Raw genomic sequence first — 26,861 nt, forward strand, 5'->3', positions numbered from 1 at the left:
CTGCTTATTATATTGTTTGACAGAGGAATTTTAAGAAGCTGCTTCCCTGCATCCTCGCCAATCATTATCTTAGCCATGTCAACGGCAGCTGGTAAAATTAGCTCTTCCCCAATTGTGTGAGGTTTTTTGCATTTTGCAATGTGATATGCCACTTTGAATGAAGCTAAAAGTGCATCGCTGTTAGCTTTGGAATGCTTAAAAAAAGAAGCCTTTTGTTTTACTGCCTCAGTTTCCTTTGTTTTTAAAGAACTCTCTTGGTTTCCCTATCAAGTTTGAGTGGACAGTTTCTAAACACCGTTTTAGTTTACTAGGCAGCATAGATTCGACTGATAAAACCTTCATGCAAACAACACATTGCGGGCGCACTTCATTATTAATTTCAATACAAGAAAAACCAAAATCTAAATACTTATTGTCATATTTTCTGTATTTTGGTTTACGGCTTCCCTCAGCTGCCTCGGCATCGCTCTTTGCAGAAGTTGACGCGGAATCACTACTTTGTTTACTTCCTTGTTCAATTTTATTTGAAGATAAGAATCCTTTTTAAAGAACAATATAATAACCAACACTAAATAAACTGAACAAAACTACAACTTCACTACTTTGATTGTTTACTTCACTTGTGCGACTGTCACATTAACATAAACATAAACTCGCAACTTAAATCTAAAACATAACCTCAACAGATGCTAGACTGCAAGTAGTAGTAGCAGACTGTCCGCCGGGAACGTACGACGATTTCCGAAAATACACAAAGGTAGTTCCGTTGCCTAGCAACGAGTTCCAAAAACAGAATGACGTACCGAGATGCAAAGCTCTGTTGTCTGACCTTGCCTAGTTGTTTTGTTTGTGCAACCGGCCGGCTGGGCCAGTAACTAAGGTTCGGCAGGGGGAAGAGGGGGTAGTAACTCCAAAGCCGCGCGCACAGACTGGTCCGCACTGTATTGTAGTATGATGACGTTTAGAATCTTTGGTAGACAACGGCGGCGCACCTAGCACTAGCTCGCGGCGCCCGGGGGCGCCGCGGCGCACACTTTGGGAAACTCTGGACTAGTACTTTTTTTGGACTATCCTCTAAGTGAATGTTAAGTTGTAATAGCAAGAAACTTCATTCAGTAAATGAAAAACCCCAAGCGAAATATCATTAGAATGATTTATGCACCAGTTTTTGGGTTAAAAAAGAATGGCGGCAACTCATTGTCCCTTAGATTCAGTTGTGTGTATATGGCAACTGCATGGATGTAGAGTGCTGTGACTGTTGGGAGCTTTAAGTATTTAAAAACTTTCCTGCAGCTTAAGTGCCCTAATAGATTTTTTTGGAGCACTAGGAACTTGCTTACGTTTACCTCAGATGCTCCTCCTCATAAGATCCATATCTTATATGTGATTCTATCACAGCATTGCAGTCTTCAGCTGTTTTCAGACCTATCTACCTCATCCTCTTTATCACATAAATGCTGGATGAAAGCTTTTCGATCGGGTTATTTATGTGATCATTCCAAGAGAGGTTAGCAGCAATTGTTAGAACTAGCCGTTGGTACTTTTTTCACTGTGATTTCTAGAATTTGTTCATCCTTTCGATTGAAATTTATCCAAATTGTGTTTGGTGGACTAATGACCAGATTATTTTGAAGACAGTAATGCAGAGCTTTATCTGTTCTTGATAGAATATCCGAGTGTAGTTCTTGTGGCGTATCATGTGTAAACAGAAGAGTTGTATCATCTGCATACATTATTGTTTGGATATTGTCATCCCTGATAAATCTGTAGAAATCGTTGGTGAACAGAATGAAAAAGAAGAGGCCCAGTACAAACACTGAGGCACTCCTCTGCTGACTGAGACCTGCATATATGTTTTTCCACTTGTGTTTTGGTGAATTTCAACTATTTCTTTGTCCTTTAAAGTAGCTGGCCACACAGTCTTTAGCTAGTCGCTCTATTCCCAGAGTTGAGTTTCCTAAAATAAGGTTATAGCCCATGCAGTTAAATGCCTGTGTGCTTCTAGATGGTCAATAATACGTTGAATTAAGTTAGTTAGAGCAGTGGTGGTGGACCTTTCTTTGAGGAAACCGTACATTTCACAATGAGGTTTTTGCAAGGAAGTCAGGATCGTTATGATGAAACATTCTTGGAAACAGAAAATCATTTTTGTATGCAGTGGAGCTACTTTGAAGAAAAACACAACTGAACTATCAAAAATATTTTTCTTGCATTTACTTTATCATAGAGATGGTTCTTGCATTCATTCTGCCAGTGGTATTCAGTGTTTCACTAACAGGAGAACCATTGTATTGAACATTACAGTCTCCATCCTGAGTGGCCAAAATTTACTGAATCAAAACAAGAAGTTGATTTGTTTTGTAAATAATTGGTAGATGGCCCTGCAGTGTCCTTTCGGTCTCTTGAGAATGCAAAAAATATATGTTATTTTGGATCAGTAAGTTCATTGGAGTCTTCATCTCAACAAGGTGATAGACTTCTGTAAAAAAACAGAGCTAACATGTAGGCACCTCGAAGGAGGAATCTAGAGACAGGCCTAAGTTGCTGCTGTAGTTATATATCTTTGATAAGATAGGCCTGCTGTAGTGTGGTGGTCTAAGACATATACCACTTTGGCATGTAGAGGACTCACCAGCACATAATTTTATCATGGGTGAAATTAGGAATTGTTCTGATACAGACCTTCAAGACAGGATCGGTTTATTGGATGGAGAGCTCTCCTTACTGTACCTTGTATAGATGAGTCCTAGACAGGTAAAAGAACTTGTGCTGGAATTCAAGAGGAACATACTGGTTTGGTTCCTATTTTCTTGTGGTGAGTGACACTATGTTCTTGACAGAAGTTACAACCACTTACAGAATGCACTTTAGAGAATCTGAAGCTGGAGTCAAGGACAAGAAAATTAGCATTTTCACAGATAACCAGGTGGTCCTAAAACCCCAGTCCTCTGTGAAATTCATGTCAGTTTTACATTAACCTTCCAGAGAAGTTACCTCTGAGACACTGCAACTGGAGAGAAATGTTCTGCGTCAGATAACAGAGCTGTTACAAACTAACTGTCATCTGAGAAAACGCCTTCACAGGATGGGAGTCTTCGATTCTCTAGGAGTATGTTGTGTGGAAAGCATGAAGTCTTTTTGAATACATCATTTTCAACTGCAGTGGGTTTGAAGGACAAGCCTTTGGAACACTGATAAACGGTCATCGGTCATGTTGTACTCATGGGGAGCTCACTGGTAAGTTACAGCACTTGGTCATGCTCCTCGAACTAGCTAGAGTGTACTAAAATCATTCCTTTGCTTAGTGGGGAATGAAATCAGCTGTTGTCTAGGCATATAGATTCATTCCATTTGATCACGCTAGATATCTCTTAAGAATTAATTCTCTTATTTAAAAAGAGCAGTTTTCTGTATTTTTGTCCACAAAATGTGTATCCACTATAACAATACAAACAGCTCTTGTTACCTTTTTATATAATATTGAAATAAATGCAAAAGAACAAGTACCGGTATTGTAATTTGCAAAATGTATATTTCCTATGTACACAAAGCACACAAGAAGTAAAATACAAATTTAAGTAAGTTACATTTATAAACACACAAAGAACACAAGTTCATTTATTTAGTACAAATTAATTTTATTTCAAACAACATAATTATACATTTTACACCGATGCTTCATTGATTGCATACTGCTGCATTGATTTTTCTCGTAACAGCTTTCTGTAACAAAAATTCAGAATGTTATAAAGTTTGAAATTAAAAAAAAAATACCTATTCTTATGATGTAGGCCTATTGGGCTGAATTAATTTCTTTTGATTAACAACACATTAGGCTTACATTTAATTACTTACAGTTATCAGCATTGTTAGAACTCAATGTTTATAAAATAAAAAAAAAACTGATTTTAGTTTTTTGAAAATCTGGAACTAAAAAATGTTTAATGTGAAAAGGTTTTAAAAAGATGTATTGAGGTAGATTCCTTTAGGACTATCACTATGATAAATGTAACACAAATCTGAGTCAGGGTTTAAACACTATGTTAGTACCATTTGAAGTGGTATGGCTACATACAAATTACATGAAAGACAGCTAAAGATTATATATAGTAAGGTATTAAAAATGCTATTAAAAACTGATTTGGAACAAAACTGTATCCAATAGATGTGAGTCGTCATCATCAACTGAGTTTTCATGATACATATTAACATCACATTCCCTGTTCAGATTACTCTAATACATTTTGTAATACAAATAACAAAACTAAAACACTAACTTATTACACAAAACTTTATCTGAGTACAAAATTATAAACAATTAAAATAATCAAAGAAAAATCTTAATCGTAATTCATTATTTTAAATGTTTTTATATTTAATTATTAATTTCTTAAGTGTTTGTGTGTTGTTATATTAAACTTTTAGATGAAGATCATGACATGTTTTAACTTTAACAAATTAAAACATTCTGAATAAAAAAATTAACATAAATGTATTTAAAGTTGTTTTCAAATTTTTAACATCAATCTTGGTCTATTTTAAGAAAAAGGTTCAGAACCTGCAAGTTTAGTCCGGACACTTAAGGAGTTGACTTACTAATAATAAGCTTGGTAATAAACAGATTTAAACAGTATTTTGAAGAAAACATTTTTGATAATTATTTATACGTATATGTTTCACTTGTTTAAATTTTACCATAGGACTTCAGATATTTTGCCATTGCTATTGTTATTTTTGTAAAATTAACGATGGCAAATGTAAAAGAAGACATGTCATCCTATATAGTCTTGTCTATACTTATTTATTTATTATTAGCTAAATCGTACACAAAATATTTAATTTCTTAATACTAATAGAGAACTATACATTATTTATTTTAATTCAATTTATGTTTTAAATATTCCCAGGTTAAATATGAAATAGGAACTTAAATTACAGTAAGACCCTTGATATCCAGCCTAATGTGGCATTGGGGGTAGCTGGATATCATTGAAGCAGGATATAGAATTGTAATATGAAGAACTTAAATTATTTAAATTGTAAATGCATATGTATTTATATAAAGTCAAAAATATAGTCTTAAAGAGACGGTAACAGTAAATAACAAGTAGCCTATATTATTTTAAACAAGATACTTACGTTTTAAATCAACCAATGAAGTTGATTACAACAAGATGAAGAATTATATGGGCAAAAATGAAATCAGCAAATCCTCTCTCTGGGCTGATTCCGTAGAACTGACTTTTGTTTTGGGGATTCACTTGGAGTCTCAGACAAACTGAAACAGTATTATTATTTTATATAATAAATGTGTCGCAATCATTATGGTACATCTAAACTTCCAAACATAACTTATATACAAAGATAAATTAATTACAATTTATTTTGAAAGAGGGATACACATTTAGACCTGCTTCTTACAGTTGAATTATTCTATCACATTGTATTGTGACAAAAATATTATATTGAATATTTCATTCCTTTATTAGATTTATCAATTCTAACAGTATGTAACAAGTATGTTACTTTGTTTATCTATTAAGGTTAAATTAAAAAATATTTTAGTTAATGAATCTAAACTGTTAAAATAGAGTTAGTTGTAAGAAGTGATGTAAATATGTTTACTGTAGAACTACCCAGTCCGGAGATAATGAATTAACTGCTAATGACGGTGAACAATTAAATTGTTTCCACACATGAACCATGGCCACCTCTTAAAATTGTCATAATGTGTTAAAAACATAAAAAGCTTATTCAAAATTTAGCACATCATAACTCTTTCTTTCGAGTTTCGTTTTGACTGTGGCAGAATTTTGACATTTTTCAGGACAGTTGTAATAATTGTTCAGGTCGGTTATTGTGTTTAGACCTATGTGACCTGTATTGTTTAGTTTTCTTGCAGATAGTGAGAATTAAGTTTACATTCAACATGTAAAATACTTGTTGACAATGCTTTGGTAGATTTGTTTGCTTTAACCTTGATTGTGGTTATGTGTTAACGTAGTTAACCGCCTTAGCAAGAGATCATATTACACATCCCAAATGTAGGCCTACTACTGCTGATTTTTTGTATCTTTGAATGATGGCAAATTCATAAAAATATTGTAATATTTTCACATTTATATCGGCTATAACAACAACCACCAAAGAACAGATAAGGTGTAAGTAGACAATGAAATAGGCTAGTGCTCTGCGCAAAAAAATGTAGGTATACTTGGCCGCTAGAGTAGAGTACGATAAGCAGACCCAGTTTTTATATAGATTAGTACAATCATCGAAACTTAATATTCATTCATCGAATATGTGTTTATAAATCGTATCAATACATCTATAGCCATAATCACAATCGTATTTTAAATTAAAATAACTAATACAACGCACATAGTAAAAATCGTATAAATAATAAATGAGCTCTAACGATCAAACAAACTACTAGACCTGGAAATCAGAAAAACTCATAAATAATAGCAACATAAAAATCATTTATAACAGGAAATTCGAAATATGCGTAGTTATTTCTATTTTGGTCTCCTTTGTAGCAATGAACGACCGTTTTCGAGTAGTTGTTGAAGCATCTTTTCTAGAAAACCATACTTCTCTTCTGCACATATACTCACAGAGATGATCTGCAAGCAGGTCGTCTGATATGCCACTTTTAATTCAACTTCGTTTCACAGTCCTCCAAGAGCTTTCAACTGTCTGTTATTATCTATATGTATATTATATGAAAATATGTACATTATATGAAAAAGTGTTTATAGTTGATATAATTTAGTTATTGTTCAAAATCAGTATCGGTTAGTTACATTGAAAGTTATAATTGAGTAATATCGTTTATCAATATGGATATACAAACCAGGTCCGCTGATAAGTGGAGTATATATATATATACAGATAATATAGAGTACAATGGTACTCCCCCCCACCCAGCCACTACACTTGAAATACAAAGAATTCAAATTCCATTATGAATTAAAGAAAACACCACATCATTTCCAACACAATAATAATAGTATATTTTAATTTGCACTCTTGAGTTTTTTGTTGCATTGTAAATGTTTTTCATTCCTTACTATGAAAGCGGGGTAGCGCTTTTAGGCCAATCAGGATATTTAAACGTTTGGGTAGGGTACGATAAGCGGAAACCGGTTTTTTTATATCGAAGAATGTAGTCATGGATACCTAATATTCGCATCTCAAATCCTAGACTATCAATCAATATAAAAGTATCTATAGTCCTCAATAACAGTGATATGTTTTAAATTAAAATATTAATTTAATATTTACAGTGATCAATCAAATTATTATAACCAAAATTAGGAAAACTGAAGATGACCATATTTGCTCCTCTCACAGTTTCTTTCCCACAAATTTCACATTTTTCGGTACGAGTCCAACATGTTGAAGCCACGTAAAACATGTCTTATCTTTCAAAGCAATGTCGTTTTCTAAAATTGACTACCATTTTTAATAATCAAATTACTTATGTAAAATTGAAATATTACCCTATGTGTAACATTTAAAAGTGTTTACAGCTGTTGAAATAGATTATTTAAGTTAATAGCTCAAAATAATTAATCAGTATCGATTAATTATATTGATGGTTATGATAAGTTGTTATGATGAAATTGAAGGGGAATGTACCAATGAGACAGCAATACAAAAACTGAACAATGCCTGTTAGTAGCACATAAAATAAATAAGCATCTATGATTTTCAATTTCTTAGGTGTGTTGTTTACATATTCATATATCGTTTGCCAATTTCGATATAAAAACCGGGTCAGCTTATCATACCCTACCCAAACATTTACATTAATAATCGAGTCACTACTTTTATATTTTAGGCTTACACAAGGTGACTCTATTCAAAGTATCTTATGTTAACTAGTCTACATCAAAACAATGTCATTAACTTCCTTACCTGCAAGAACAAAACAGCTCACACATGAAATGAATCCTGAGAGAAAGGAATTGAAGGGGAATGTACCAACGAGACAGCAATACAAAAACTGAACAATGCCTGTTAGTAGCACATAAAATAAATAAGCATCTATGATTTTCAATTTCTTAGGTGTGTTGTTTGCATATTCATCATAAAACTTGAAAACCACTGTGTTCAATGATGCCATGTTTCACAATTTACTTTTTTAGACAGAAGTAATGAGAAATAAACTCCCGGTGTAGTCTAACCTATCAAAGTTCAAAACAATCGACACACTCTGCACAAACAACCTACGTTCAAGCAGAAGAGTGCAGGCAGACTGCAGTGCAGACTGCAGACGCAGACCAAAATGAATTGAATACAGAAGTGCCACGATAACAACCTATGATTGGTTGACAGTGATCAAAGAGGAAAAGAATACTTGATTGCTTAATATAAACAGAAACTATAAATAATAATGCAAAGTTAGCTATCTTAAGCAAACATCCCTTTAAAGGAAATCGCAATTAGTTATAAGTTCAGAGTGATATATTATTGTTCCTATAAAAAAGTGCTTATTCTATGAGATAAAAACTTAGTAATTTTAGATAAAGGCTCTGGATAAAGTTTGTGCACGTTGCAATGGTGAGAACACTAAACTTTTGAAGAGGGTTGCGGTTGTTCGCAGTCGTACATAATTCTAACCAAACTAGAAAATATTCTAGTATAATATATTTATAATAGCTGGTTCCATATTCATTAAAAGAAACATACGTCAAAACCATGGACGAGTGGCAAGGTGAGTGTATGTTATTGCTATTTTCATGTTGTTACAAATCTATGGGATACCCTCACTTTCCAAGAACTACAGTGTATTAGGATATTTACTGACTTTGTTGTATTGGAGAGCATGCTGACTTTGTCATCACACGCAGTACGTATAGGAAGAGTATAATACGAGTACCATACGAGGCGGGATGTTGTTTAATGTAGTATAAAATTGCACTGCTGTAATTGAAGGTAATACATGCCCAGTACAATTCAAAGAAATAAGGAGTCAGCCTTAGATTTGTAACAAACTGATACATAAGAATTTCCTACATTCCATTTATCATCTCTTCATCGCATTACAGAGACTCAGGCTCGAATCTAGTTTGAACATTCCATTTGTCAGTAAATAAACAGGACTGTATAATAATTTGCAGACTGATATTTTATTGAACTAAGTTATTCTGAGCCTAGCCTGAAGTAATAATGTAAACAGTTTCAGACTACATCATCCAAAAAAATGTTTTAATGGAAGTTTAGTTTGAGAGCACTTAAATTAAGCGCACAGGGGAGACGATTTTTCCTTTTACAAAATAAATTTATTTTTAGACCAAGTTTCGCCGAAGCATTTACATATATCATGATAAAAATATAAGCAAATTTAATTGGTTGTCCTAATAACTACTTTTATTTAATAATTTGCAGATAACTCTAAACTTTATAATGAAGTGGCATCTGAAGTCTGAACTTGATTGTAGAGACCTTAAATCCGACCTGAACAATGGTCTCACACAGTGCTTTGATTTATGAAATGGAGCTGAATGTATATACATGTACAGTGCTTTCTTTCACCTGATAGACTTGCGTGATAAATTTCAACTATTCACCTCGAGGCAGACCACTCAGTAGGTCATGAGTGGTTAAGGACCTTGGAGTAATAATATCATCAACATTGAATCAGCGAGATTGGCCAACTTTGTGGGCTTCAAACCCTCAAGAGCCAGGCGCATGATCTCCGACTTGGTGGTGCTGAATAAGGTTGTCACTGTCTCAGTAACCTCACGTGAATTATTAGGAAGGATTGAGTTCCGGTGCCTTCAGATGTCCAGAAATACTAATCTTTTTGAGAGGAGATTCTATGCAACCCAATACTCATACAACATCACAGTGTCACGCCTGCATCGCTTGGGAAATAGCCTACCTGACTTTTTTGCTGTGTCTGAGATGGTTTTTGAAGGAAAATCGTACCGAATTCTTTTTATAGTGAAGTTTGTGTTACTCTAAAGAACGTATTGTGTGCTAAAACATCTACACACAGCTGCATACACACTCGCACACTTGGCCATATTCAATCAAACACACACATACTTCGACATACCCATTTGCTTTAATTGGCATAATTATTGTTTTATTTAACTTCCTTGTTTTATAGCTGCTATTTATTTTTAAGCAACTGTAAATTTTATCTATTGTGCTCCTAATTATTGGAAATCTGTAAATATAATCTTTCATATATATATGTGGAAACACATAAGTGTTGTGTGTTTGTCATGTTAGCGTTTTCAGCGTTATATTACACACTGTATAATATGTCAATTATTCTACAATGATGTTTATAGTGCAGTAAAATACATATATTGCCACGTTGGTGAAAAAACATACGGGTATATGCTCATTCGCCCACCATTTCTCTGCATCTTTTTGTTAAAAAAAAAGAACGTACATCAGTGAAATTGTTTACGCAAGACCGGAATTTTCTTATCTGTTCTTTGAAGTTCCGCTGCCGTTTTATTCTTCTCTCTATTGAGAGAAGTATTTGAAAGTTTGTACTAGATTTCCTAAGCAAATTCTAGGCCTATTTAATTTGATTTATATTAAAAAAGATACATGCAGGCCATAAATCAGTTTTAATTTTTCACCTTGTGCATCATTGTTTATTATTTTGTTACATGTACGTTGTTATCATTTTGTTATCTAGATCACTCAATTGCTTATTGATTGACCTAGTACATTTCGTGAATTACATAACCGCAAGAGGTGCCGGTCGTGAAGAGGTTAAATTTGAGGCTATATTTTTAGCTAATATTTTCATTCACGATATATTATATAAGGTTTAGGTTGTAATTAATATATAATATAGCCAATTTATTCTGAAATGTCATTGTCAAATTGCATGATTCCATGAATGAAATTCATGAAAAACATCGTTAAAAAACTTTAACAATTAGGTATCAATTATATAGAATGCAGTTAATTTAGTTATTTCATGTAAATTCTTTAAAAAACCATAGCATATCATGAAAAGTAATTTTCTTTAAAGCTAATAATTAAAATCATTCATTCATCAGTAAATAAACAGCTGGTTTAACAGAGAATTTATTACTTTCCTGTTGCTGAATTTTAACAACTAAATGATGGTTGCAATGCATTAATTGTATTAATTGTGTATTATAAATGACAATAAACAAAGTTGCTTACAAATGTTTGTATCAGGTGTTTGTATATTCAACATAGGCATGATTAACTCATGTATGCAATATAGGCATGTATATTCATCTATTTTAGCAGATAACAGTATTAATTGATTGTATTATTTGGACTTATTGGCTGATCATATTAGGATTTGTAGATACAACAAATGTATTAATGCTGTAAGTGGCAAGCTCGATAATATCAGACCTTAGTAAAAAAAAGTTAGTAGTGGCAAGGTCAGATATTTCCGACATAGCCTATGTCACTTTATTTACACAATCCGCCATTCTGGTTATTATGTTTTGTAACTGTGTTTATTTTGTGATAATAATTTATTTAGTAGGATATTGTTTGTACTGTAATTAGAGCTTATAGACTATTTCAATTTATGAAATATCAAGCAATTATTGATTCAGTGTAGTTATTGGTAAAAACTCTGTAATATGTGAATGAAGCGTACTCAATTTTACACCTATTCATGTCATAAAATCGTATTTTTATCGATTGTATTTTTGTATTAATATATTTCAAATTTGTACAGTGCATTCCAAATATTCCGATATTGTTTAAATATTATTTTTTTTTTTATAGAAAATATAGTAAAATGTGTATATGGGGTTTCTTGGAATTAGTGCAGTTATTATAATGTTTGTACTGTAGCGCGCACGCACACTACTATTTTAATATAGTAATTTTTTAGATGGTATTTTAGTAATTACACAGTGTGTAAATTAACTGGACTAACCCAAGTCCCTTTAACCGCGTGATGTGAGGTGACTGGCCGTGCTGAGGAAATGCAAGGGTCAGCACTCGTCAGCACGGGTCGGCAGTCGAATTGAGGGCTCGGAGGTAGGCGGAGGGATTGGCAATGTAGAGTGTGTGAAGTAAGTCTATTTTGGTGGAGTGAGATGCGAACACACCGGTACACATATAGTAGTTTGGGTGCGCCTACGAGTGTTTTAGTGCATTTTGAATATAGATTGGACTCAAACAAAGGAGAAACGTGAGTAATTATTTCAAGACCCTTCTCAACCACTATTCTAAATTTCCCTACGAGCTAGGGTGGTGGCAGCAAAACGCTATCCCTTTTATTAACCAATGAGCCTCTCTGGCTAATATCGGAGGGCTTACAGTGGTGACCAGCGGTGGGATACGATAATTAAACCAGCAAATTATTTCAAAATGATTTCAAAACTTTAAAAGAACTCTAAAAGAAATAAAGAAGTGTACCACGTGGTTTGAGAAAATTATTAGAACATTTCAGTTTACACTCCATTATCCAAATAACTACTATTCTAAATTCATTTACAAATTAATTGCAATGTTATATTTCTAAATTTTCGAGTAAATTCAACTTATATGAACGAAGATGGACTTGGATTAGTTTCTGTGTGCTTATTACACCATGTGCAACGCCATTACACTATGAAGCGGAAGTTGGACGCCATCATCATACGTCATCATAGAACATAGAAAGGAACAAGGAGGGCATACGTCACCGGACATCCAGTGATCCAGACCGGAACTACCAACTGCCGACCACTGTCTACGCAGATGTTGTCATCTCCGTCAACGCAGTCACGATCATCCACAGCCTTCGAGATGGCAGCCCTGTCACTATTTGGTGAGCAGTGGGAACTTTGTTAAATTAAATTAAATTAAATCATTGGCGAAACCTAAGATTAGACTACGTATTATTAGTAAATAGTTGGTTAAATAATATGGTTCAAAATGCTTTGGAAATAAATGGTGAATGCAGCATTGAGGCCAGGCTTTAAGCATTAAACTTCTTTATTGACAAACAGATTCAGAATTATTTAAATAAGAGAAATTAAAAGGATAACATCCTAGTATTTTATTTTGCCAAAGCCTCCATGTCAGGTCGTCACCTCCAGGGCATTCAGTCCATCATGTTTTCAGCGTAAATATAAGCAGAATAACGTGTTGATTAAAATCATTTGCTTGGAAATAGGGATATGCCAATGATTCTATATTAGCTTACTGTTCAATTTGATTGATAATTCATTAATATCTGTATACAAAAAGAAACCCGTAGAAATTTTAATATAAGTGTAAAAGAGTATAATAGCAATAATTGTTGGAAGTAACTTGTTGCTGACTTATAAAAAGGGTAAATTTCGAATTATACTGAAAACAAAGTGATATCAGTTAATGTGATTAACTATTAGAGTATATAAGTAATAGCACATAGTATATCATATAACAAATACGATTATTTAATATTATTGCAGCTGTATTGAGTCACATTACAGTATTGATATACTTGTATATCGAGGCATTGTTAGACTATTGATCCATTGATAACTCAATACTACCGATTAGTGATTGGTATCATTTGGAAATCGAAAAACTTTATTGTTTGATTGATCCATTATCGAAAATTGAAAAAAAAAGGGGAAAAGTTATTTTACTGAAAAATAGGGAAACTAGTTATTCACATTGTTGCTGTCAATGTCTTTTAGGGATTTCATTTAGAGCGTTTAAGTTTAACTATTGAATATCACTGATAACCTAGAGAATTGTATAGCTACTGTATTCCAAAGAGGAAAACCAAATTTTTTTAAATTATTAACGATGGGCACTGTACACCTAGAAGGGAAGACCGTTGAGGTCCAAGACGCCTTTGATGCCATATCGAATAAAGTGAGGTCGCTTCAAGTAACACTAGATGAAACGTTAGCCAACGCTTCTACCTCCGCGGTGAACAAAACTGAAACATCTCCGTACCCGATGGACATGACCCTTGCAGACAGCAAGCCGTCATTTGAGCTTGTCTCAAGTATAGCCCATTACGATGGAGAGAAAGCAGATCTAGTCGCCCCCTTCTTTGACAACATCGAAGGAATTGGAGAGCTCAGCAATTGGAGTGAAGCTCAAAAACTTCAAGTTTTAAAACTTAAACTAACAGGCAGTGCTCTACAGTTTGCAAAGTCAGACGAAAAATGTAAAAACTCAACAACTTTAGAAGAAATAAAAGCTGCTTTTATGGAAAGATTCGGCGATAGCCTACCAGATCATTACTACTTCGAGCAATTGGCTAGCATACGACAAAACAGAGGAGAAACTATTGAGCAGTTCTCTGACCGAGTAAAAAGGGTCAGTGATAAAACTCTAAGAGTTACAAACAACGCTGAAGCAAACCAAATTCTGAGAGAAGAGGCCGATAGAAGAGCCATGGATGCCTTTGTAAGAGGATTAAATGGTGAAATAGGACGGCAGACCAGGATCAAGTTCCCTAAAACATTCAGAGAAGCTGTAACCACGGCGATAGCTCTAAACAACTTAGAGAAAAGACCATCCGAATTTGAGGAGAAGACAAGGCGAGTTTTTGGAACGATCACCGATACTACGTGTTACACTTGTGGGAAACCAGGCCATAAAGCCAGAGAATGCCAATCCAGGCGAGTAGATATTGTATGTTATACATGTAAGAAGAAAGGTCACAAAGAGAGGGATTGTAGAAGTAAAAGTGAAACAACTACCTATTATTGTGAAAATTGCCGAAAACCTGGACACACAGCAAACAATTGTTGGGGTATGAGAAATACAGCATTAGGAAGAGGCGCAGCTAGAGGAGGAACCTTCAGGAGCAGAGGGTATCAGCATGGAGGACGTGGATCAGCTTCGAACACGTTAAACCACAACGAGGGACCCAGGCACGCCGCTGGGAACCTCAGAAATCATTAAATCTGAACCACACGGGACTCAGACAGGCGAAGTTGAATTTCAAAGCTGTTGCCACTTTGACACAAGAAAATGTGAGTGAATTAATTGTACAAGGGTGCATAGGAGGAGTGAACGGTCTCATTGTAATCGATACAGGAGCACAAGTATCACTGATCGATAGGACAATGACTCAGAACAAGCTAACTCCAACTGAAATCCAAATACGAGGTATCACTGGTGCTGTTATGAACGTTTACGGCACTGTAACAGAGACCTTGCAACTAGAGTTACTTGATTTAAAATGTGACTTCGTAGCAACAGATCTCCCTGAAGATTATATTGCTATCCTAGGATACGATGTTTTTGAAACGAAAAAAGGCTGTGATTGACCTTGAGAATAAGTCTCTGAGTATTGGAAACAAGATAGCATGCAGTTTCCATGAAAGAGAATCCCCTGTAACTCGAAGCAGGAGAAGTGGCATTGGCATTGTTCAATGTTCCCACGAAACAAGTTCAACAAACCTTAATCCACCAAAACAAATCCTGAAGGAAGAAATACCTGACATTTTAGCGTATAGTCCGCACAAACATCAACGTGCCTGCCCGTTCAGAAATGCTTATTCAAGTAAAATTAAGCAAAAACAAAAAGGATCAAATGGAACAAATGGAAGGAAAAACAGTAATTACAGAACCAGCGTTAGTAAAAGTTCATGGCATCAATGTCGCTAGAAGCCTTTCAAAAGTGAATAAAGGAATGTGTTGGACCAAAATCATAAATATCACATCTGAAAATTTAGTGATATACAAGAATACGCTGCTCTGCAAAATAGAAGAGCCACACAGTGAAGCAAATAAAGGAGCATGGAAACGAGTAAATCTAACACAAAATAGGACAGAGGAATTCAATGGAAAACTTGAAGAAAAATTAAAGCACCTCCCAACTGAAGACCAAAATAAATTAAAAAATGTTCTCCAACGCTACAAGCGTCTATTTAGCTTAGGAGGAATAGAGAATTTGGGGTGTACTTCTTTAGTTACTCACAAAATCAACACGAGCCAACATCCTCCGATCAATAAGAAACCTTACAGAGTGCCACAATCACAGAGAGGTACTCTACAAAATTTGATACAAGAAACAATTAGATAAAGGTGTAATTGTACCCAGTACTTCCCCATGGTCAGCACCGGTAATCATTGTCCCCAAGAAAGCAGGCTCTGATGGTACCATCAGTTATCGTCTATGTGTAGACTATCGGGAACTCAATAAAATTACAGTTCCGGAAATATATCCCCTTCCAGATATACATGAAACTTTAGACATGTTAGGAGGCAGTCAGTACTTCTCGGCACTGGATCTGAATTCAGGTTTCTATCAGGTAAAAATGCACCCTGAAAGTCAAGAGAAGACGGCCTTCAGTACTCCTGATGGTCATTATGAATATACACGCATGCCAATGGGATTGATCAATTCTCCTTCTGTATTTCAACGATTGGTTGATACTACTCTCACAGGTCTGAAAGGAAAAGCATGTTTGCCCTACATGGATGATATCCTAATCTTCAGTTCGAGTATTGATCAGCACGCTAAAGATCTTAGTGAAGTTCTAGAGAGATTTCAAGAGGTAAATTTGAGTATCCAGTTGAAGAAATGCCAAATAGCAAAGTCTGAAATTAACTTCCTAGGCCATGTTTGTATCGAGAGATGGAATCAAACCATGTCAGAATAAGATTGAAGCTGTCAAAAATTTTCCAAGACCCAAGAATGAAAAGGAACTTCGTGGATTTATAGGACTATGTAGTTACTATAGGAGGCATGTACCGAAATTTTTGCCGACATCGCTAAACCTCTGACAAAATTAACCAAAAAAGACCAAAAGTTTGAGTGGAACGAAGAAGCGGAAACATCATTTGAAAAATTGAAGACCATCCTTGTAACTGAACCTTTATTAGTGTATCCAAATTTTCTCCAAGGAATTCGTCTTAAGCACTGATGCAAGTAAATGTTGCACTTGGCGCAGTATTAGGACAAGTGATTAATGGAATAGAACACCCTATCCGCCTATGCGTCAAGACAGTTAAACTCTGCTGAGCAGAATTATACAGTAACAGAAAAAGAACTTTTAGCAGTTGTATGGGCAGTAAAGTATTTCCCGATGCTACCTGTACGGACGATCATTCTCCTTGTATACTGATCACAGCGCAATCAGATGGCTGCTGTCGCTAAAAGATCCTTCGAGTAGACTCACTAGATGGGCACTGAAATTGGCTGAATATGACTACAAGGTATTCCATAAACCAGGGAAAAAAAATCAAAACGCTGATTGTCTGAGCAGAATTGTGTGCAAGAATACTGTGGAAAGTCTACCTATATTGGATGTGACAGCATTAAAGAAAATCAATGTAAGGATGAAGAGTGCCAGAGATTGAAAAAATACCCTCAGTTCAAAACAAGTCCACAAGGAGTCATCTATATAAAGAGGCAGGACAGACAACTGATAGTCGTTCCAAGACGGTTAAGAGAGAAGGTTATTCGTTTTACACCATGATATCCCCGACAGCAGGTCATGGAGGTATCAAGAAGACGATGTTAAGAATCCAAGAAAAGTTTTATTGGCCGAAAATGAAATTAGATGTTGTCTCCTTTATCAGAGCATGTGATCCATGCAATAAAAGAATGGATTACGGAAAAACTAAAGCACCTTTAGGTAAATTTCAAGAAAGTACAGAATTTGGATACCGGATTTCGTGTGACATTGTTGGCCCATTACCCCTAACAAGCTCCAAAAACAAATACATACTGACAGTTAATAGATCATTTTACAAGGTACGGAGAGTTTATTGCATTGCCAGACCAAACTGCAGAAAACAATAGCCCGAGCACTTGTGCAGAGAGTCATTACGAAGATGGGAGTACCCTGTGAATTAATTACTGATCAAGGCTCAAATTTCACATCCGAAATAATGAAAAGCATGTGTGCTCTACTAAGAATAAAGAAACTTCAAACCACCGCATATCATCCCATGAGCAATGGTAGAACAGAAAAAGAGTTCATAGATCCATACCCAAGAATGCTAAGTCATTATGTCAACCGAAATCAAACAGACTGGGACGAGCTCCTACCAATGGTAAATATGGCTTATAACTCTCAAGTGCATGATTCAACAGGATTTTCTCCTTTTGAGCTAGTCTTTGGAAGAGAGATGAAGACTCCCTTAGAAGATGATCTATTGATCACAGAAGAAGATGATGGTTACCCTGATTATGTCGAAGATCTTAAGATGAAGTTGAATGCCGTAAGGAATTTGTCTCAACAATGCCAAGACCATGCAAGAACCCAGCAAAAGAGACAATACGACAAGAATTCTAAGCTAAATAAATTTGAAGAGGGCCAACGAGTATACCTTCACGTGCCCCAAGTGAAAAAAGGAAGAGTGAAGAAGTTGTCTAGACCATGGAAAGGTCCATACACAATTGTCAAGGTTATATCAGATTTGAATGTCGTACTCCGAATTAAAAGGAAGAATGTAACTGTACATGTGAATCGAGTAAAACCTGTCCACCGAGTTTAAGTTGCAAGAACAAGGAAGTAGCCAAAATGATCCAAAAGCTGCTCAGGTAGCAGAAGAAGAAGAACAGGAAGAAATCATTGAAGAGACCGAAGACCATGAAGAGGCATTCAATAGAGTAGCCGGACAAAATGAAGAACAAGACAGGAGAGAACCAAGCCCAGGAACCGCAGAAGAGCGACCAGGCCCCTTTTAGATCCATAAGAGATAGAAGAAAACCGTGTAGATTCAAAGACTATGAAGTTTATTAAATAATAGGAATGTATATACATATTGTTATGACAGTGAACGTGTATTGCATCGTTTATTTAGTAGTTAAAAGTAAACGCAATGTGTTGAATAATTATGTATTGTTTGTTATTTTGAGGATGTTATATGATACACTAAAATATTCCTCGTTAGTATGTTATGCTTCTTGTCTGATGTGTAAGTAAAAGATGTTTTAGAGTACCACGTACAAAGTAGAATGCAATAGTTTACTCCGAATTGAATGGTTGTATGCGTGAGTATGAATGTTGTATGACTGTGAAACGAATGTTGATGAATGGGTATGCAAGGTGTGTGAATAAAAGCCAAATTAAAGGATCCAAACAATTCAAATGTGTGATTGAGTACACTATAAGGAAAGAAGTTTATATCTACGCAGGTTAAGATAAGAAACATAAGATCAAGCTGTACGTAATAAAATAAATTCGAATAAGTCAGGATATTCATGAAGTAAAACAATTATTAGGATCTAAATGATGATTTCCAGGAATACTTGTACTCTTTGTCGAGACAGGAATGGCAGAGAATGAAATGACACAGGGAATCGTTTTCAAGAAACTTCATGACACAAATTATTTCCGAGGATGAATGGAAGATTGTATTAGATTTTAATATGATAGAAATAAGAGACGAACTTGAGTCACTTAAGACATTGTGCACAGACTTAGTTTATTATACGAACACTAGTGTAAATGTGTGGGATGAGGACTTTGCTTTCGAATATAGTAGAATTAAGACCGGGATAGACCAGTATGAATCCGATGTAAGTGACTTATTTAGACTTCTACCTACAGAACGCTCCAAGCGAGGACTAGTTGATGCAGGAGATATGCATTGAAATGGCTGTTTGGTGTGCCCACTAGCGAAGATAATGGAACAAGTTAATAGTAAAGTTGAAGAGATAAAAAAAGATTAGCGGATCACTGTTTGAGTTCTAGAGAAAACCAAATCACCTTAATGAAAGACATGAATGAAAAGATGGTAACAAATACTAAAGCCATATCAGAGATAATGACTAAACTTACTCATTCAAATAGCATGTTAATCACTTCACTCCAAGGATTCGAACAAGAAAACATTATGCTACATCGTTCATTAACAAAACATTTAAAATCTGTCAGTCTAGCACGTCAATTTAGGTCAAACCATAGATGAAGCAAAGTTAAGAATTGTTGAGTTTAGGCAAGCTTTAGAATTAGTAAACACAGGTAGAATAAGGCAGCAAATTACTACCAACCCCCATGAGTTTTGTAAACATATTGCTTGACATAGGAAAAGTCATACCTCGTCATTTGAAACTAATTATACCAGTTAATGAAGAGGACGTATTTATGTATTACACCTTTTGCACTGCTCATGCTTTAGCCACCAAGACAGGAATTAGATTGATCGTAACTGTACCTTTAAGTTCGCAAGACAGACGTCCTTGAAACTTTATAAAGTAGAAGTTTATTCCATTGTACCAAACAAAACCTTCAACATTGGTTAAAATGGAAATGTACAAGTTGATTATTTGTTGATCTCCAAAGAGAGACAGTATTATGCACCTATCGATTTTAACACACTAAGTCAGTGTAGACTAAGTCATTTTTATTTGTGTCCCTAACTCTATAAATGTATTGCATCATAGCGTAATGATTGTATATTCGCTCTATTCATGGGATCTAACCTAGTCACAGAAAAAATGTTTCACGAACCTTAACCATAAATGTAACTTCACCTGTATGGATCCAAAACGGCAATGATTGGATCTATAGCCTAAAGGAACCATATAAAGTCATACTTAACTGTATGAGGATTCTGATGGAGAAAAACTCAGTTATCTCTCCACCACATCTAGGTTATTTAGAATTAACTTTAAACAAGTCTGGAATATTAAAACAGGCTTCAAGTTGCGCTATCTTTGGTAAATATAATAAGTTATTCTCGAGGACTCAAGGAAATATAAAATATAAATTTGACATTAACCATTTGCACATCCCAAAGATTAATCTGTTGCTATCTCACGAAGAAAATCTAATCTTTAAAAACAGTAGTTTTGTTATTTGAAACAATGCAAAAAGTCAAGGACAATCTTAAAGATAATCACATAGAACTAGACCTTAACAAGCTTTTAAATGATACACATGTTTTTGTACCCTAGTAATCAAAGAAAGGTATAGAAACCCCACTGAACTATTTTCTACATTATCATAGTTTTCAATGTTTATTTTGTTCATTTTGAATAGTGTACTTTGCGTAGTTTTGTTTTGTCACAGGAAAATGCCAACCTGTGCGAGGATGTCCTCAGTTTGCTGAGCGGCAAGCCCCAACCATTCGAGTAGAACATGGAACTCCGCTTCGCAGAAATTATTCAGGAGTCTTCCCTTTGTTCAATTCAATACACCAAGCCCGCCTTGAAGTACGGTATTGTGAAATTCATTGTAGTGCTGAACCAGTCAGGTCAGTGTTGCAAAGACTATATTTGTTATAAATATGTGGGGACTTGCCAAGCTCAAGAAATGTAATGTAGTTAGAGGACATATATCTTAAGTGATTGTCAATGTCAAGTAGAATTAAATTGTAGATTATAAGAACTTACGCAGCCTAAAATACTATTTTGTCCTTTTTAAGTTGTGAAAAAAATGATGTAATGTAAAATGTTATCCTATACATTTTTTTTTTGAAGTATTGTAAATGTTTGTTATATTCTGAGAATCTAAGATGTATCACCAATGAAAATTCTGTAATGATCCATCTTTCCTGAAAGGGAGAGTGATGTAGCGCGCACGCACACTACTATTTTAATATAGTAATTTTTAGATGGTATTTTAAGTAATTACACAGTGTGTAAATAACTGGACTAACCCAAGTCCCCTTTAACCGCGTGATGTGAGGTGACTGGCCGTGCTGAGGAAAATGCAAGGGTCAGCACTCGTCAGCACGGGTCGGCAGTCGAGTTGAGGGCTCGGAGGTAGGCGGAGGGATTGGCAATGTAGAGTGTGTGAAGTAAGTCTATTTTGGTGGAGTGAGATGCGAACACACCGGTACACATATAGTTAGTTTGGGTGCGCCTACGAGTGGTTTTAGTGCATTTTGAATATAGATTGGACTCAAACAAAGGAGAAACGTGAGTAATTATTTCAAGACCCTTCTCAACCACTATTCTAAATTTCCCTACGAGCTAGGGTGGGTGGCAGCAAAAAACGCTATCCCTTTTATTAACCATGAGCCTCTCTGGCTAATATCGGAGGGGCTTACAGTACATTATGTGTAGATTTCTAATTTACTTCTTGCAATATGTAACGTAAACAACAACTTTCTATTTATGCATTATTATGATTAGGGACACAAATCTTAATGCTTCTTTACAGAATTTGGTAGGGACATTCTACAAGGGAATGCTGAGGTCAAGTTAACTATTGTGGCCAATCGTACTGAAGGGGATTGAGCCAAAATGTATTTTTACCAAAATTGACACATTTGATATATAAAACAAATAATGACAAAAAAATAGCTCATAAATGGCTTTGGTTTTTAGGAGGCAGAAACCCCAGGCTAAAACAGTTTTATACAAAAGTACTAAGATAACTTGCAGTTCAGTGTATTTTTTTATATTGGCATGAATTTGATAAATATGATAGTTTATCAACGTCCTTTGAAACAAGTGGTGGAAGCCTGAGGTCCAAGTCAATATATACGTACAATTATGCTTAATACCTTTTGTTTGAATGGATTTTAATTAAAATTGACATAAATATGTTAATTATATAAGCAATAATAACCAAGGAGAACCCTGTAAACAGATATAATACAGAGATTGTTTAGCCCCCTGGCTAAAGGTGTTTTATACACAACTACTGTTGATGTCTTAAAGTTGTATTGGATGTATTTTATCCAAAATTAAAATAAATATTCTGTATGATAAATATTAACCCTAGGGTCACAACCATTATGTACTGGTATACAATTTCACTCTTCACTTATTTCACTATCTCAATTGGTACAGAATAATTATCACAGAGTTTACAGTGTTGCCAGAAAGTTTAGGGACACCCCACATAAAGTGATATACTACTTGTGTCCTTTGGAAGGAACTTTGAGCGATCACCAAACTGTGAGATATTTTTTTTCTAGTTGCCACAATAGCATTTATTTACTCATATCTTATGTTAAAACAACGTACCAATTATTAAGATGATTGGACATTTATTTTAGAAGTTATAAATTTTAATGTTTCAAAAAACAGGTGTTTCCTCCAAAATTTTCAAAAGTTCATATTTTGAAAGATTTTATACATAAAGTAATGAAAGTCACACCAAAATACTTCGTTTTCACTGCGTTAATGGGGAAATATATAGAGTTAGCCAATCTGCTGTTAGTATAGGGACACAAGTAGTATATCACTTTATGTGGGGTGTCCCTAAACTTTCTGGCAACACTGTATGTTTTTCGAAAGAGAGCAGAACAGACCTCTCAGAAGTCGGAAGTTGTCTGAGGGTGGGATATACCTGATGCTGACGGTTGCTGGTGGTTAGGATCTGGTGGAGGGAGAGATTTCCCAAAAAATGGGGGTTGCCAGAAGCTGAGAACCCATTGTGACTGGAACTTGTCAGAGGTTGAGGTGTTATAGTTGAGGACCTTGTGGAATTTGGACCTGCTAGAGGCATGAAAATATCAAAGGTTAGGAGTTCCCAGAAGTTGAGAGCTGAAAGGGGCCTGAAAATTCCAAATGCCGAGAGCTACCAGAAACCCTAAGTTACAGCAGTCCAGGAGCTCCCATAGTTTGAATGTTGCCAGAGTGTATTGTTTTAACATTTTAGGTTGTTTGCTCAAATTTAATGGGAGAGACTTGATTTAAGACCTCTTTCCCCTCGCACATACCTATAGTCTAAACAAAGAAATATTCTACTAAATGCCTCTGTTCCACTTTCTGTATATTGTTGGGAATAAACTGATAATTTTAATATTAATGTATTCTGATAGCTTACTTGACTACCTTAGTAATGAGATACAACTTTGAACATCAAATGAAACTCCTATTTTAAGGTTGGTTGCAATTACATAGTAAAATGTTGTTTTTATTTTGTTGAAGTTCTTACTTTGATCATCCATAAAAAATTAAATTTTATTTGTTATTAGTTGCAAAAATATTGATATTTTGTAATGTAAATGTAATATACTTTATATAACTGATTTATTTACAATATTAGGATAAATATATTAGCCCAAACATACTATTAGTTTGAGGTTGTGTTTTTTGTCTTTGAACAAGTTTGCAGGAAATCATTCATGAAAAATAATCGTAGCATATTTATAGAAATGTTTATATATTTATATTCCTTATTAAATTAGATAACTGTTGTTTATTTTAGATTTCTTTCAAAACATTTATGATTATTAAAAAATATTCTTGAAAATAGTATTTTTATGTAACATCTGAAAAACACATTATATTTATCTCACGTAAAATTCTTTGAGTCTTCTTTATTATTTTATTTAACAAAATAGTAATCTAAATTTTCTGAGAAAAACAATATGTACATTGTTGAATTAGATATGTGTAATGATTGTGTATTTTCTTTGAAAATGCTGAACGTAGGGTGACCACCATATTTACCTATCTAGGGCTTACTTTCTTACTGGTATTTGCCATATATACTGCACCAGGAGAATTTAATTCTATACTGATAACATACATATGGCACAAAGCAGGTTTTTGGGAAATCAGATATATATTTCTTTTGTTGATGGATTTTTGGGTTTCAGGATGAGCATTATTTGGCCAAACAATTATAAAACTAAAGTTAGTTTCATGTAAATTAGGATAATGTACCATTAATCTGTTAAGTTTTCTATGGTATATGACAGTTTTATAAACAAGCATAAAACAGCTATAAAAGTATGCCAATGTATAAGGGAACACTATACCAGTTTTTCGATGAAAATATTGTTTAGGTTCCTATAAAATATTTTGTACGTGATTGAAGCAGGTTTTTGGGAAATCAGATATATATTTCTTTTCTTGATGGATTTTTGGGTTTCAGGATGAGCATTATTTGGCCAAACAATTATAAAACTAAAGTTAGTTTCATGTAAATTAGGATAATATACCATTAATCTGTTAAGTTTTCTATGGTATATGACAGTTTTATAAACAAGCATAAAACAGCTATAAAAGTATGCCAGTGTATAAGGGAACACTATACCAGTTTTTCGATGCAAATATTGTTTAGGTTCCTATAAAATATTTTGTACGTGATTGATTGTTTCAGATGTATTGGGGAACAATTGCCATTGCCTGCCTGACAGTAGTATTGGGCTGTGATGGTGCACGTATCCTGGGATTGGCACCATTCTCCATGCGGAGTCATTGGATCGTGATGGAACCTCTCTTCCAGAAGCTGGCTGCCGTAGGACACAACGTCACCGTCTTCTCATCTTTCCCCCAGAAGACACCATTGTCCAACTACAAAGATATTGATTTCTCTGATAGAATGAAACCGATAGTAGATACATTTACTTTTGACATGATCAAAACGACGTTGCCAAGTCCGTGGGTGGCAACATTTTTCTTTAACTCATCACATGGATCTAGTTGTAAGCTGCTAGATGAACCGGAATACAAGGACCTGCTGAGAGCAAAAGATAACTATGACATCATAATAACTGAAGTATTTGGAAATGACTGTTTCGCTTATTATGCGTACAAGCTTGGAATTCCGATGATTTCGATTACGACCGGTATGGCTGTGCCATGGGCAGCAGAAAGAGTCGGGTTGCCAGACAATCCATCATATATACTCAACTATTTAATGAAATCTGGGTCCCAGATGAATCTCTGGGATAGGATTTATAATACTATAACTCTCGTTTATGCAAAGTTTTGGCATCTGTACGTATTTAATCAACAGACTAGAGCAATAGTCGAGAGAAGCTTTGGAGAGCATTTGCCACCATTGAATGACGTACTTGCTAACTATACATCAATGTATTTCATCAACAGTTATCATGCACTTTTACAAAGCAGACCTTTCCCTCCTAACGTTGTTGAAATTGGAGGAATCCATATTAAGGAGAAACAACCATTAGCGAAGGTATGTTTAATGGTTAAATTTGAAACGACTATTGTAATGATCAGGTCATAAATGGGTCTACTTTCAATATTTAGTAATAGCAAAGATCCAAAACATAACATTTCCTCCCAGGTAATGCATGAGTGTGTTTTAGTTTGGTATGGTGCAGAATGATCGATGGCCAAAAGTTGGGATTTGTGTTGAGTCTAAAAAATTGACTATCTTTAACATTTTATATATTTATGTTGAACAGATTATATGTTTGATTAGTTGGCCTAACAAAAAATGATTAAAAACCTGACAGGGTTCAACAGACCTTATCTGTCTATCCATCTGTTCGTCTGTGTGATGACCCTTGATAGAAAGGTTGAAACTTGGAACATAGGTTTCTCTTGGTTCAAGAAAGAACCCAATTGATTTTTGGGTGAAAAGGTCAATTGGCAGTTTATTCGTCTGTCTGACCATCTTTGCAATAACTCTTTGGTAGAAGGGTTCTAGAGACTTTGCCACTTGGTGTATAGGTTAAACTAGGTTCAAGAAAGAGTTGTATTGATTTTGGGGTGATAAGGTAAAAGAGTAGTATATCCAACTGTCTGAGCAATAACTTTTGTTACGTTCTGTTGGGTTCTTGGATGCTCTGTTGTATCGGTTTATTTATAATAATTAATAGCACCGTGTTTTATTTTTGTTTAGGATCTACAGGAAATTTTGGATAATGCAAAGAATGGAGCTATTGTAATGAGTTTTGGATCATTGGTTCGCACATGTACTTTACCAAAACACGTAATAAGGATGTTCATGAACGTTTTCTCAAGAATACCACAGATCGTTATTTTGAAATATGAAGAGGATTTTCCAGAGGCTCCAAAAAATGTGATAATGAGGAAGTGGTTGTCACAGAGAGATTTGATAGGTAAGAGTTATGGAAAGACTGTGTTAATTGTATTTGTAGTGTGTCAAACCTCTCCAGTACCACAGTAATAAAAATTGCATAAATGTATTTACTATACAAAAAAAATTTCTTTACTACACACTTATGAAAAAATTTAAAAAAAAGTAAAGTAACACATGAGTAAGCAAAAAGATACAACTGATTTTTGTTATTTCGTTCTTGTGCAAGAA

The 26,861-nt window shown here is 34.7% G+C and overlaps 2 protein-coding genes and 1 long non-coding RNA gene across 3 annotated transcripts; 2 read left to right on the forward strand and 1 right to left on the reverse strand.

Annotated features, from left to right (window-relative positions):
- Window positions 1-3,613: 3,613 nt before the first annotated feature.
- LOC124374549 (dolichyl-diphosphooligosaccharide--protein glycosyltransferase subunit DAD1-like) lies at window positions 3,614-8,275 on the reverse strand. Its single transcript, XM_046832747.1, has 3 exons — window positions 7,924-8,275; window positions 5,140-5,278; window positions 3,614-3,723 (listed from the first exon to the last, which is right to left on the reverse strand). Exons 1-2 carry the CDS (start codon window positions 8,129-8,131, stop codon window positions 5,148-5,150), a joined length of 339 nt encoding a protein of 112 aa, XP_046688703.1. The 5' UTR covers window positions 8,132-8,275; the 3' UTR covers window positions 3,614-3,723; window positions 5,140-5,147.
- LOC124374550 lies at window positions 7,649-8,122 on the forward strand. The gene is made up of 2 exons (XR_006923572.1): window positions 7,649-7,728; window positions 8,074-8,122. It is a non-coding gene; the product is annotated as an uncharacterized LOC124374550 (long non-coding RNA).
- A 2,140-nt stretch (window positions 8,276-10,415) lies between the features above and the next one.
- Window positions 10,416-26,652, forward strand: LOC124374548 (UDP-glucosyltransferase 2-like; the record flags this gene model as incomplete). Its single annotated transcript, XM_046832746.1, is given in 3 exon segments — window positions 10,416-10,513; window positions 24,939-25,760; window positions 26,433-26,652. Coding segments are annotated over 2 exon segments (1,042 nt in total), but the record flags the coding sequence as incomplete, so codon positions are not given.
- Window positions 26,653-26,861: the final 209 nt, after the last annotated feature.

Source organism: Homalodisca vitripennis, unplaced genomic scaffold (genome assembly GCF_021130785.1).
Source record: "Homalodisca vitripennis isolate AUS2020 unplaced genomic scaffold, UT_GWSS_2.1 ScUCBcl_8967;HRSCAF=17298, whole genome shotgun sequence".
Classification (NCBI taxonomy): domain Eukaryota; kingdom Metazoa; phylum Arthropoda; class Insecta; order Hemiptera; family Cicadellidae; genus Homalodisca; species Homalodisca vitripennis.

Bases quoted from the DNA above. Each gene is read 5' to 3' on its own strand.
- LOC124374549 (XM_046832747.1), bottom strand. From the start codon at position 8,131: ATGGCATCATTGAACACAGTGGTTTTCAAGTTTTATGATGAATATGCA. The intron at 5,279-7,923 runs GTAAGGAAGTTA...ATACTGTTTCAG, and splicing joins GAGCTGTTTTGTTCTTGCAG to TTTGTCTGAGACTCCAAGTG.